Source organism: Alosa sapidissima, chromosome 16 (assembly GCF_018492685.1).
Source record: "Alosa sapidissima isolate fAloSap1 chromosome 16, fAloSap1.pri, whole genome shotgun sequence".
In the NCBI taxonomy this organism is placed as follows: domain Eukaryota; kingdom Metazoa; phylum Chordata; class Actinopteri; order Clupeiformes; family Clupeidae; genus Alosa; species Alosa sapidissima.
The window spans coordinates 15,217,502-15,229,912 of record NC_055972.1 but is presented as its reverse complement, the minus strand read 5'-3'; the positions used below and the strand labels follow the sequence as shown (position 1 = coordinate 15,229,912).

Here is a 12,411-nt window from a genome sequence, read left to right as displayed (position 1 = left end):
CTGGCTGCTTCATGGGCTAAGAAATGGAAACGGAGCTTGATGTGGCTCTCCCAAAGGAGAAGGCCAGCCAGAAGCCTGAAAGCGTTAAGACACTTAGAGGTCAGACACATTTACTGATAATGAAGATGTGAGGGTGGGGTCGAGGAAGAGAGAGGGATAGGTAGGGAGAGATAGAGAGAGAGAGACTCAGGGAGAAATGGATAGAAGGAGAGGAAAATGGTGTGTGACACTACAGCATGATACTATATTACAATCAGACATGAGATAAAAGTCTAGAAATGTTGCATATTGAATGAGGATACCTCAACTTCCAAAGTTTGTACGGGGCCAGAAAACAAATGTAATACCATTTCATATTTTGCCGTGTGTGAGTAAATGTCTTTATGCTTGTGTTTATGAGACGAGCATGCAGATATGTGGTGAAAGCTCGCAACAGTGAGATGCAAATCACTGACATAATACGCAAAAGAGCTGATATCATTTAACATGTCGCCACAGCACCAGCAGGAGACATGGACACTGGAGTCTGGACACACTATAGCCTGGCATGGAGCCCTCTGTGGTACTTCCTGCACTCAAAGCTATGTGTATGTGGTTATTAAAATCAATGTCAAAATGACGCTTTTCAGCTACTCAGTCCTTCATCACATGGCTTCAGTATTCAGTCCATAGCAAAACAGGTCAGTGGGGCTTAACACACCCACTACCTACCCAACACAACAGAAGCAAGTAAGTAATGTGACCTAGGCTGGCATTCTGGAATGGGTTCCTTCCTGGTGGCATTGGTTCAGCGATGGAATTTTATCAAGTGGGCAGCTTTGGTACAGGAACTGCCAGCACCAGCAACAAGAGGAATGTGCCTCCCCAATGTAGTGCTGCACAATGCAGAGTGTGTGGGCCAGGCTTACATGGACAGACAGACAGTTGAGAGGGGGGGTATGGGGTGGGGTGAGGGTGGGGTGAGGGTGGGGGTCACTAGCAGCCCTTGAGTCCAGACGGGTCAGCTGTTGTGTACCCAGAATTAAGGTGTAAATATACAAACCATGTTGAAGACACTAAAGAGGGAGCTATACAGCTGTCAGGACCCTAAACACATGCACCCACATAGTATACACACACACACACACACACGTTTACATATAAACACATACACTTGCACACTCCCACAGCTAAAATAATCGCACCCAGTCTCTCATGGGTTTATGCTTACACTTGTGAATGTGATATTTAGAACTGTCTGGGTCATTAATCTTTCGTCCCATGTCTATCGGCCATCACCAGTTGCACTTGATGACAAACACACCATCTGGGTGGTACCAGTTGAGCCGAATCACATCTCTGAGGATATGATTGGAATGTGTCTAGACTCACAAATGGGACATAACTAAACTAAGCACATACCTTCCACAGTTTCCACTAAAAAAAAAAACACCCATACACATTTCAAGTGTTCACTGTGAGTTTGATTGAATCATTTTTTTTCACAGCAGCCAGAAGATATAACACTATTTATCCCAGCATGGGGGACATTTGTTGTCCAGCAAGAATATTGGAGAAAGTGCAGGGCCTGGATCTACAGTAGGCCAATGCAAGCCACACAACCCAGAACGCTTATTGACTCAGCTGGGACAGGACAATAGTCTTATTATGGAGCAGTTGAAAGCCCACCAGGCAAATTCACCTACCTTGGCACTGCCAACCCAGCAATCCATCATTCTCCATCAACAGCATTAAATTCATCAGTGCTCAATACTGGCCATGAGGATGTAGGCAACTGATAACATTTAAGTGATGTCATATTCCATAGGCTTTACGTCTTGATGTGTCAATTTGTCACCGGCTCGGTCTATAAGTTGTTTTTATAAACTTCGGCAACTACCGGTATCTGCAACATAGCAGGTGCAAGTGCTTGAATACATCTGGTTTCATTTAGGCTATAAATTAATCTAGCCTATTATGCAAATAAACTTCGATAGGCTATTGTGTACATGTTTCTACAGTTGAGTAAATAGCATATTCTTGAATCACGTAGGCCTACATCAGATACCCGAAGGCCGTTCACGTTGCATAAAGCACATCCGCCATCATCTTCTGCATGGCTGAGCAGACAGACTACAGTCCATGTGCTGGAGGCGCTGAGATGCACTGGAAGGAAGTAAATATGACTAACGTAACTGTAGCGGCAATGCACGAGTCAGAAACGTGTCTGGCGCAAGTCTAGGTTGGTTCCAAAGTCAACACAGTATGGCTACTGCTTTAGACCGGCGTTGTAGCTAAGAGCAGTGCTCTGCAAAGTGTAGCCTACCACCTGTTCGACAAAATGTAGGTTCTCATGAGTGGAGAATGACTTCATGGTCACCCGTAAACAAGGCTATGACACTAAAATAGAACCCGCCGAGGAACAAATGAGTAGTGGAATAGCATACTGTTTTAGTTACAGAGTTGTTACGATGTTATTCCCCTGCAGCACAGGAAAAAAGTGGATGTGCTAATGTTACTTTTTGTTTCCATTCTAAGACAGACACTGTTTCATTCAGTGTCATTCGCGTGGGTTAATCAGTTGTAACTTTATTGTATAGCCTACAAAGAAACTGCACTGTGTATGGTCTTGTAGCATAGCCTACAATACAAAATGTACCATATTTTGCCACTGCACACAGCAAATCCAGAATATCTGAGGAACTATCAGACTGGCAAACTTTATCACACCTAAAATCGCAGACCAGCCTATTTGCCGAGATTATTGCCATTTAATAGTAGCCTATAGTAGAATGATGTTACCTTTATTCATGCCTTGTAAAGTTGTCTTCAGTGCTGCATAGGCTACGTTATCGAGTGTGAATGATAATCCTCTTGGAAGCCCGCCGTATGATGTTCGGAAACGGGACCAGTTAATCTTCGAGTCAAACGACCAGTAGCCTAATGTTCCACTTAAGTCCAAGCCAATATTCAGTTTAACAATATAAGATGTTTTACGGGTGCAAAATCAGCAAGGCTTGTCGACATTAAAGACAGTTCTATCAAAATCCATTCCAACATCCTCCAGTTAGCGGTCCTCCAGGGAGGAGCGTTCAAAAATCACCTGGGAGTCAGAGGCTGAGTTATCAAATTAAAGCATCAAAACAGAACATCTCGCCCCCGCGGTGAGGAACACAGTTATTCGAAACGTTGGTTTGAATCAAAGCCGCGTTGTTTCAAAAACTGGGACATAAAAGCAACAAAAATAACGGACGTAGAAGAAAAACAACACACTCCCTCACTGTGTAGTTTGAGTGCCCCGTGCTCTTTCCCTCCTCCCCCTTCCATCCATACTCACGAGCACTGTGCAGCTGATATGTGACGTCAAACGTTTCTCAAAAGTCCCCATTCAGAGCGTGCGCGCGAGCTGTGCAATGGTGTGCACGTAGGAGATACATATTTAGAGTAGCCAGATATGTCTTTTTTCATTATTCAGGTTCAGGAAACATAGGCATAGCCTAACTATCAAGACGCATGTGAAGCTTATGGATCAAACAAAGCTGCTTCATCATGTCAGGGCCTATATGATTGTTCAATGAACTGTCTGCTTGTTTATTTTATTCAAAAAGAGAACAAATCAGTAATCTAATAATCCATTAAAACCTATCAAGGCCCTTGCAACAAAGTCTGACGACTAGACTTATACTCAGTAGAATAAGGATAGGGACTTTATCAGGGGAACATAATAATTCCTCTCATCGTCTGGACTAAAGAAACAGGACATTAAGCACACACACATACACACACACACACATACACACACACACACACACACACACACACACACACACACACACACACACACACACACACACAATGAGGAGAGAATGTTTCCACCTCAGTTAACTTCAAGAACTTCAACCAACACCATGAAAATTTAATCCAGTGAGGAAACCCGAGAGCTTTTAGCCAGTGACTTCCAACATGAAAATAAGATACAAAAAGGTCCAGAAAAGTCACATGTCCTAGTTTAAAATTGGAAATACAAACATGCATATTTCAAACCCTTTTGGTGTCCCCTGGTTTGTGAGAATTAGAGCTGTTTTACGTCAACTGAATTAACCTATGGCCACTAGATGGCACTGTTAAGTTACTTATATCCCACTGGTATTTTTGGCTGTTATCAAGGCCTGCGAGGGTTATCACTTTTAAATTCTAGAGAGAATAATTCAAATTGTTTTGACAGTGTATTTAAACCGTTCTGTGTATTCCAATTCTCAGGTTAATCCCATCTCATAATGATAATGAAGATAATGAAGCATTGTTTTCCTGAGAAAACAATATAATTAATAAGTGGCATATTTGCCTGTGTAAATGTTGCTAGTGCCACTATCCATTTGGCTTGGACTGCTCAAGGTGTATGCGTGAACGTGACGTAATTGCCTGGCTTGTAGCACTTTAGCGTAGTAAACAGTACAGGTAAAAACCCTCCACTCTCACTGTGCGCTATTTGCTGTGAAGGTCCAATACAGCCTCTGGTGAGATAAGATCTGTGTTAGTATGTTCAGAGGAGAGCAGATATAACAGAAGGCTGATAGGCCTTCAGTGAGAGAGAGAGAGAGAGAGAGAGAGAGAGATACAATAAACACAGAACATGATGGAGCACTGATATTCTATTTTGTGGGACAGGGGAAGCCAGAGATGCAAAGAAGAGAGGAAAGAGAGAGAGGGAAAGAAATGCAGAAAGAGAAAGAGGGGTGTCGTGGGTGGTGGGTATAAGATGTATCTTGAGGAAGACTGGTTCTCATTGAGCCTGGCACTAAGCCACAGCGCTGGTGATTTACGGGTCAGGGGGAAACACATGGGCTCATCCCCTTTGCCAAACCCAGTGCATCCCATTCCATCATCCCTCCAGGGGGTGGAAAACAGTGAACAGAGAGAGAGAGCAAGAGAGAGAAAGAGAGAGGGGGAGAGAGAGAAAGAGAGAGAGAAAAAACATACAAACACACCCAGGACAGTCATGACAAGTCATAAGAGAACCTGAATGCTGTTTGTGTCCTGAGCTGTGAGGCAGTGGATCAAAAAGGGAACTATCATGGGACTGAGAGTGTATTAAAGACCATATAGGATCGACGATTGATGGACAGATGGAAGAGAAGGAGTGTAAAAATAGACAGATCAAATAAAAGAATGCAGTAAAAGAAGGCAGTAAAAACACACAAAGAGGAGGAGTAGGTAAAGGAGAGGGAGAGAGAGAGAGAGAGATTGAAAGAAAAGGTATTTGCTTGGCTGCCAAAGAAAGAAACGAAAGAATAACGACAGAGGAGAAGAAAGAAGAGAAGAGAAGCCCTTGGTAAGTCTTGCGAGTGAAATTAAAGAAACAGCCCAGGAATGACTAGCCCTGTCAATGCTTGACTTGCTTCTCTATGTAATTCTATCCTGCTTTTGGAGTAATGTAGACTAATGACTTCCTAATGACAGAGACATATTATCGCTGGGGCTCTAACGCATAAGCACAGATGGGAACTTCAAATACTGTGACACCAGAATTTCATTAGACTGATTTCAACTACAGGAGAGAGAAGACATATATCATAGTCCGAGTCGAAAGGTAATCTATCTTGCATAGCAAGTGCACAGGGAAGCTTTCTTTTTCAGCATTTTTCTCATGTCATTCATTTTGATCAATGTTTAGTCAGATAAGTTTGATGCCTGAATGTGTCCATTTGAAACAGTAAGACTGTGTTGTGAAATGTATTGCGAGTGAAAGTTTTAAACTTATCTGTGTGTAAATGTCCTGGTTTGCTTTCAGACTTGTCCTGACCCGTGGCTGTGTGAGCTGTGTCCAGGACCATGCTGGTTCCCATCAACCTGATCCTGCTGTTGGTGCTGACGTTTGACCTCAGGACGGTCACGGTGAGCACTAACTGCTGTGATATAAAATGGCAGAGAAAATTCCAGCAAAACAAATAACTAAATAACTAATGTGCGCACAATAATCATTAGGGTATGGAGTTGTTTCCAAAACAGTCAATTTTGCCAGGCAATTTCCTGTTGAAAATGCTTGATTCTTGGTTTTACCAACAACATTTTTTATTGAAATCTCTTGTGACATGGCTGGGCTTTGTGTGTGTGTGTGTGTGTGTGTGTGTGTGTGTGTGTGTGTGTGTGTGTGTGTGTGTGTGTGTGTGTGTGTGTGTGTGTGCATGCTTGTGCAGGCATGTGTGTGCGTATGTGTGTGTGTGTGTGTGTGTGTGTGTGTGTGTGTCTGTGTGTGTGTGTCAGATCAGATAACACCTGTTTTTGATAAGAATGAGGTACACTTGGCTTTGGCTTTGGCATGTGACCTGGATCTCACTACAAAGTCTTTTGGTGGTGTTTTGAGAAGTGGAAACACACAAAGAGAGAAAGAGATAGAGAGAGATAGAGAGAGAGAGAGAGAGAGAGAGAGAGAGAGAGAGAGAGAGACACACACACATCAAAACCCATGCACATGTTGAAATAGACATGAAAATCGTGAAAACAGCATGAAACTACAAACACCTGTTCCAACAGCCCTCTGTGGAATGATGTCCGATTTGGATGTTCCTGCTTTGTATGTGTACCCATGCCTGTGGGTGCAATGTATCTCTCTCACTCTCTCTCTCTCTCTCTGTGTGTCTGTCTGTCTGTGTGTGTCTGTGTGTGTGTGTCTGTGTGTGTGTGTGTGTGTGTGTGTGTGTGTGTGTAAAGGGAGGTAGAGCACAGCGGAGACAGAGGCAAGCAGAGGACAAGTTAAAGCCATACCTTGGCAGAGTGGATCCAGGTGAGAAGTAGCATGAACATCCACTGAAAATGGAGCCGTTGCCTTTCTCACTGAATAATATTTGAGCAAACAGCGGACTTTTCTGTCTGTGTCTCTCCAGAGACATTGTGTGGCTTACTGAAATGCCACAGTCCAGTAGGATCCTGGTGTCAGGTAGTGGAGGAGGGAGAGTATCTCATCCCAAGGTGTATGTGTCCTCAGGCTTGTCCACGGTAAGAACACACACACACACACACACACACACACACACACACACACACACACACACACACACCTATACAATAGAGAGAGGTTCAGATAGTTGGAGAGAAAGAGAGATAAATACTGTGATATATATAAATACTGTGTTATAGTGTACACTTATGTCTATGTCTACACATAGACACTTAGTGTCTTATTCCATGTTCCCTCCATACATTGTATGTCTGCTTTGGCAACACGAATGTCTTATTTGTCATGCCAATAAAGCATTTTGAATTTGAATTTCATAAAAATGCAGAACAATGTAAATGCATTGCATCCTGCTTCAGTCATGTTCTGAGGAATGGTCTGGTATGTTTGGAGACAGGGACAAAACACTCTGCATTACCTCTAAAATCAGACCATACATTGAAAAGAGTACTTCATCAAAGTTTTCTGTACCAACTTTTAACTTGGCTGGAAAAGGACACTGGATTTCCTATTAAATTTAAATTCAGCTAACTCTGCCCTCAGTCCAAGCTGCATTTAAGCCATTTTCTCCAGACATAGGAAGTGTGTCTGGCCCCTTGACAGATGAAATTCTAACATTTGTGTACTTGCATACATTTACAGCCAGGGGGTGCCAGTGTGTAGTGTTTTGGGGAAGACCTACGGAAATGAGTGTCTGCTGCATAAAGAAGCCTGTAGGAAGAAACGTCGCATTGGTCTTGCTCACCCTGGACCTTGTATGGGTAACTATACATGCACTCACCCATCAACACACATGTGTTTTGTTACAAAGCCCACTATAAACAAAAATAAATTCCTTGCCCCCCTTTCAGTCCCAATCCAAGACATATCTTTCTTACCTCTATAAACCGACTGCATTTCAAGAGTATATTGTGCACATTAAATACTGTAGGCTCTGATGGAACATCAAAGCATTCAAAGTGTGTGTGTGTGTGTGTGTGTGTGTGTGTGTGTGTGTGTGTGTGTGTGTGTGTGTGTGTGTTCTACCCAGTGCCCAGGGCTCAGTGCACAGATGAGGAGTTTGGTCAGTTTCCCTACCGGCTGCTGGACTGGTTCTTGCTCCTGAGCCGTATGGGGGAGAGCTATGACCCCAAAGCCCCCTCTCAGAGCTGCCTGAGCCACACAGCGCGCACTCAGCTCGCCCAGGTAAACCCCCTGAATCACACATTCTCACGCCCACACAAGAGCAAAGACTGGGCATGGAGAAGCAGAAGCAGATGGCTAACTGCTCCATAATAATCTTGCTGAAAATCGTGATTAATAACATAGCAGGTTCACTTTTAAATGATGTGTTTTCTTTTATTTATGACAATGCAACACCTTAACTGAAACTGCAGGTTAAAGTGGGGTTATAGTCATATTTCAATTGAAATTGAATTAGATATTTCTCAACCTTACTCTGATAGTGTCCTCAACCTCTTCAAATGGTGAAAGAAGTTGATAGATATGTAATAGACAGACACGTGTCCTATTGGCAGAATGTCATGTTCAGACACATCTCCGTATTGCAGTGCTCATATTCTCTGGAACTTTCTGGACTAATGGGATTATTACACCACTAAATGATGAAGTGCTGGTGCAAAACCACCCTCTCTCTCCTGGCTTGACTATCTCATGCTGATGTCATCACACTGGTAGCTTTGAAGTGAAAACCTTTTGATCAATGCAGCTCCCCCGAGGTGATTTTATTTAAGGATGACCAGTTCATGTTTCATCCTTCCTGTGTTTGTCCTTATTTCAGACGCAGACATATAAATAGCAGCATGTATCACTAATAATCAATAATCACTAAATTATTCAATAGGAAAATGTTACGCTTGTTGTGAAATGATATCCGTTAATAGCTAACCTGTCGAATTGGCCAGCTCTTAGCGCCACCTCTCCAGTCTTTCATCCTTCTTTCTTTGCTCTGTCCATCCTGGGTCATTTGGCCAGCGGAGGTTTGTCCTTCTGGACCGCAATCAGGATGGGAAGTTGAGCCGGCGGGACCTGAAGAAGCTGTATTATAAGAGGATGCCTTTGGAGCACTGTGCCAAGAGATTCTTCCAGTGAGACACACACACACACAGATACACTTACCGTAACTCTCGCTCTCTCACTCTTTTCAGCACATCTTCTCAAAGTCTGTCCGCTTCACAAACATTCACTCAGACACTGTAACACACATACACAAGCATCTTCATCTAAATATGTATGTAGCCTCAATGAACTTACAGTATATTTATCATATTTTACCTGTATGTCATTGTCTACAGGCATCTTGTCTTGGTCTCCTCTCCTCTCCTCTGTCTCTACTCTCTCTACTGGTACATCTTTCCGCTAAATAAAAGTTTCCATCTACCCACTTCTGAGACAGACCCACATGCTAATGTATGGAGACACAATCGCATACGCAAACAAGCATGCAAAGACAGACACACACTAGCAGACATCCATTTTTTGCATATACTTTTTTGAAAGTTTTAGGTGATCACAGTCAGACGCCTCTCTCTCTGTCTTTCTCATGTCCTTCATTTGGCTCTCGCCCTCATTTTTGGAGGCAGTTTGGATAGACAGTCATTACTTTCCCACCCGCACACACTGCTGTATTACAGTCTTAAACCCCCTGCCAGCTGCGTGCCTCTGCTATTCCTCCCCTCTCTCTCTCCATCACTCTCTCTTTATCTCCATCTCTCTCTCTCTCCCTCTCTCATCTGAATGTCAGCTCATCCACAGCAATGATAATGTTTATTGCCCACTGTGGCTCCCGTCTGTTTAATGTTACGCGTGCCCTTCAAGCTCTGTGCCCCTGCGTTTCCCTCCCCCCCTATCTCTGTCTCTCATTCTGTTTGCACACGTCGCGTACGCTAGATATAGACCCTTTCAACAATAAAAACAACAACAATGCTTACACGTTCTATTTGGGCCCCAATCTACTTCCTCTGCATTAAGATAACATATGGAATGTTAAAAAGGAAGTCTTGTGGGGCCAACTATGATGCTGATAATGGAACTCTCTTGAAAGGGTCCATATCTGTAGTGCTGGTATTATGTCTGTTTTATATGAGTGTGTGGTGGCGTCCCCAGATCATGTGACAAGAACAGGAACAAGAAGGTGACCCTGCGGGAGTGGACGTCATGCCTGGTGAGGGGTTCCGAGGGCTGGTTCCACCGTTACATGTGTGAGTGCCCCTCAGGTTCCTCATCAACACGCAGAGGTGGAGGGCTGACCGCTCATTAGTCCAGCTACATGAGCAGGGTCATAGAGATAAACTCTATGAATAATTGCACATGGAAATTAACGAGATTTCAGTTAATGAGGAATATACTATGAGATCAGTTCAATATATCTGTTCTACCATTAGAGAATCAATATTAGAGCACCTTGGAATAAAATAATGAAAGTGAGTGAAGTATTAGACTTATCATCATCACCCCAGTTCAGTTCAGATCATTTTCACCCCAGTGTGTAAACTAATAAATGTACAGGGGCAGTAAGACACCATGCCAAACCGATCCCCTTCATTTTTTTCTTTCTCTTTCATAGCTATGAAGATGGGCTCTCGCAAGTTATGTCCTACAACTGAGAGCAATCTTTAATTCAGAGTGACAGATGAAAAGCCGCATCTTCATGAAGTATAAAACCAAGTCAACTGAGGTCAGTGGTCTACATGGGAGATCCCTGGTGCATGAACAACCTGTCCGAGCACTGGGGGAAATCAACGATAGGGGATCTGCACCACACCACCCCCTGGTGGTTAATCTGTCGTAAAACAAACTGAGAATTGGTAATTATACCATTTGTTTTGCTAAAGCACCATACATTCATCTGTATAACAAAATTGTATGCAATAAACGTCTGCTGTCCACATTGCCCTTTAAGTTACTGCCATGCTGTGTTGGGTGTGTGTGTGTTTTGGTTTGTGTGTGTGTGTGTGTGTGTGTGTGTGTGTGAAGTTTATTTATTTATTTGAAGTCTCTCCTCAGAGCTTGTGTAAGCAATGCATCAGAAAGATAGCACTCATTAAAAAAACAGAGGACATATTCCATGGATCACACAGGCAATTACCACAGAAGTGATGGAGAAAGAGAGAGAGAGAGAGAAAGAGAGAGAGAAAGAGAGAAAAGAGGTTTGAGAGTGACAGAAAAATAGAGCGATGGAGTAATAACCCTAAAGAGAAGAATGCTAAAAAAAACAACAGGCATTGATATTGCTTAACCGGGAGGAGAGGCAGAGATGATGAAGGAGCTACGGGGGAGATAAAACTATGCGTGACCAGAGAGAGGAGTGAGGGATAAAACAAAGGATGAATGAAAGGCACAATGGCAAAGAGGCGAGAGACGGATGAGTGGAGCAACAAGGCGAGGGAGGAACAGAGAGAGAGAGAGAGAGAGAGAGGAAGGAAGGAAGAGTAGAAGGTGAGGGAGGAACAGAGAGAGAGAGAGAGGAAGGAAGAGTGGTGAGGTGTGAAATATGGATCAAAACTGAGAAAGAGTGATGGAGAGAGTGGGGGATGGGATGTGTGAGGACGATAGAAAGTAGGGTAGAGAGGGATGTGTGATGAGTGTGGAGGAGAAAGGGCAAAACGGAGAGAAGGGGTGAGTAGAAGGGTGCGAATGAGAATGGAGGTGGTGAGGTTGAGATGGTGGGAGGAAAGAGAAGTGGTGTAGAACAAGAGAATACAGAGAACAGAGGGAACCAGAGGTGGAACCCATCTGCATTCAGAACCAGGCAGGGTAGAACACAACACAAACCTGCAAATCTGAAGCCCTTGGACTTGATTTCATATACTCTTTAACTACTGTGCAAAATAAACACAGATGAGAAACTGCCTCATTTGTTTACATGTGTGCATGTACGTGTGTGTAAGTGTGTCGGTGGATGTGTGTATCTGTGAGTATGCATGTCTGAATTTATGCATTTGTAGGTGTGCGTTTGTGTGTGTGTGTGTGTGTGTGCATGATTGTGTGTGCACTCGGCTAATTGATTTTCTTGCATAGTGCATGTAATGCATTATAATTAAGTGCTTGACCTCTTTGACCTGTTTTCGTGGTTCCTAAGTAAATCTTTGTTGGTCTGTGGCTTGTTCCACGCCGCTATATATCTGTCCATATATCGGCCCTGCTAATCTGACTGGGTGTTATGCTCTTATTGTCTCTAATTAAGCCTAGCAGTGTGCAGTGCAGAAGAGCGCTTCTTTTTTTAGTCCAGAGATCAATAGGGTGTGAGCGCCTTGCCAGGGATGTACACTGGATCTGGCTCAAATCTCGAGCCTAATTAGCCTTCCCCTTCGCCCTCTCTGCCTGAGGATTGTGTGTGTGTGTGTGTGTGTGTGTGTGTGTGTGTGTGTGTGTGTGTGTGTGTGTGTGTGTGTGTGTGTGTGTTGGGAGTATTAGTGGCACTGGAGGGGAGAGGGAGAAAAGAGAGTCTGAAATATTTCAATATTCCCAGACGTTAG

General features: G+C 43.4%; 2 protein-coding genes across 7 annotated transcripts in view; one reads left to right on the top strand and one right to left on the bottom strand.

Annotated features, from left to right (window-relative positions):
* ccser2a (coiled-coil serine-rich protein 2a) overlaps nt 1-3,383 on the bottom strand; it is a 61,727-nt gene extending 58,344 nt beyond the window's left edge. Inside the window, exon 1 of one of the 5 annotated variants that reach the window (XM_042065577.1) lies at nt 2,782-3,383. The gene's annotated coding sequence lies outside the window, so the exon portion shown is untranslated. The remainder of the gene's footprint in view (nt 1-2,781) is intronic. The other 4 variants (XM_042065580.1, XM_042065578.1, XM_042065576.1 and 1 more) reach the window with 4 other exon arrangements.
* Nucleotides 3,384-4,847: 1,464 nt separating this feature from the next.
* On the top strand, nt 4,848-10,821 carry LOC121685312 (SPARC-like protein 1). 2 transcript variants are annotated; one of them, XM_042065764.1, is made up of 9 exons: nt 4,848-5,311; nt 5,771-5,874; nt 6,691-6,763; nt 6,864-6,975; nt 7,577-7,695; nt 7,965-8,119; nt 8,909-9,021; nt 10,040-10,134; nt 10,500-10,821. In XM_042065764.1, exons 2-9 carry the CDS (start codon nt 5,812-5,814, stop codon nt 10,550-10,552), a joined length of 783 nt encoding a protein of 260 aa, XP_041921698.1. In that variant the 5' UTR covers nt 4,848-5,311; nt 5,771-5,811; the 3' UTR covers nt 10,553-10,821. The 2 variants fall into 2 exon arrangements, with proteins under 2 accessions (XP_041921698.1, XP_041921699.1); XM_042065765.1 differs by lacking the exon at nt 4,848-5,311 and adding an exon at nt 5,362-5,569.
* Nucleotides 10,822-12,411: the final 1,590 nt, after the last annotated feature.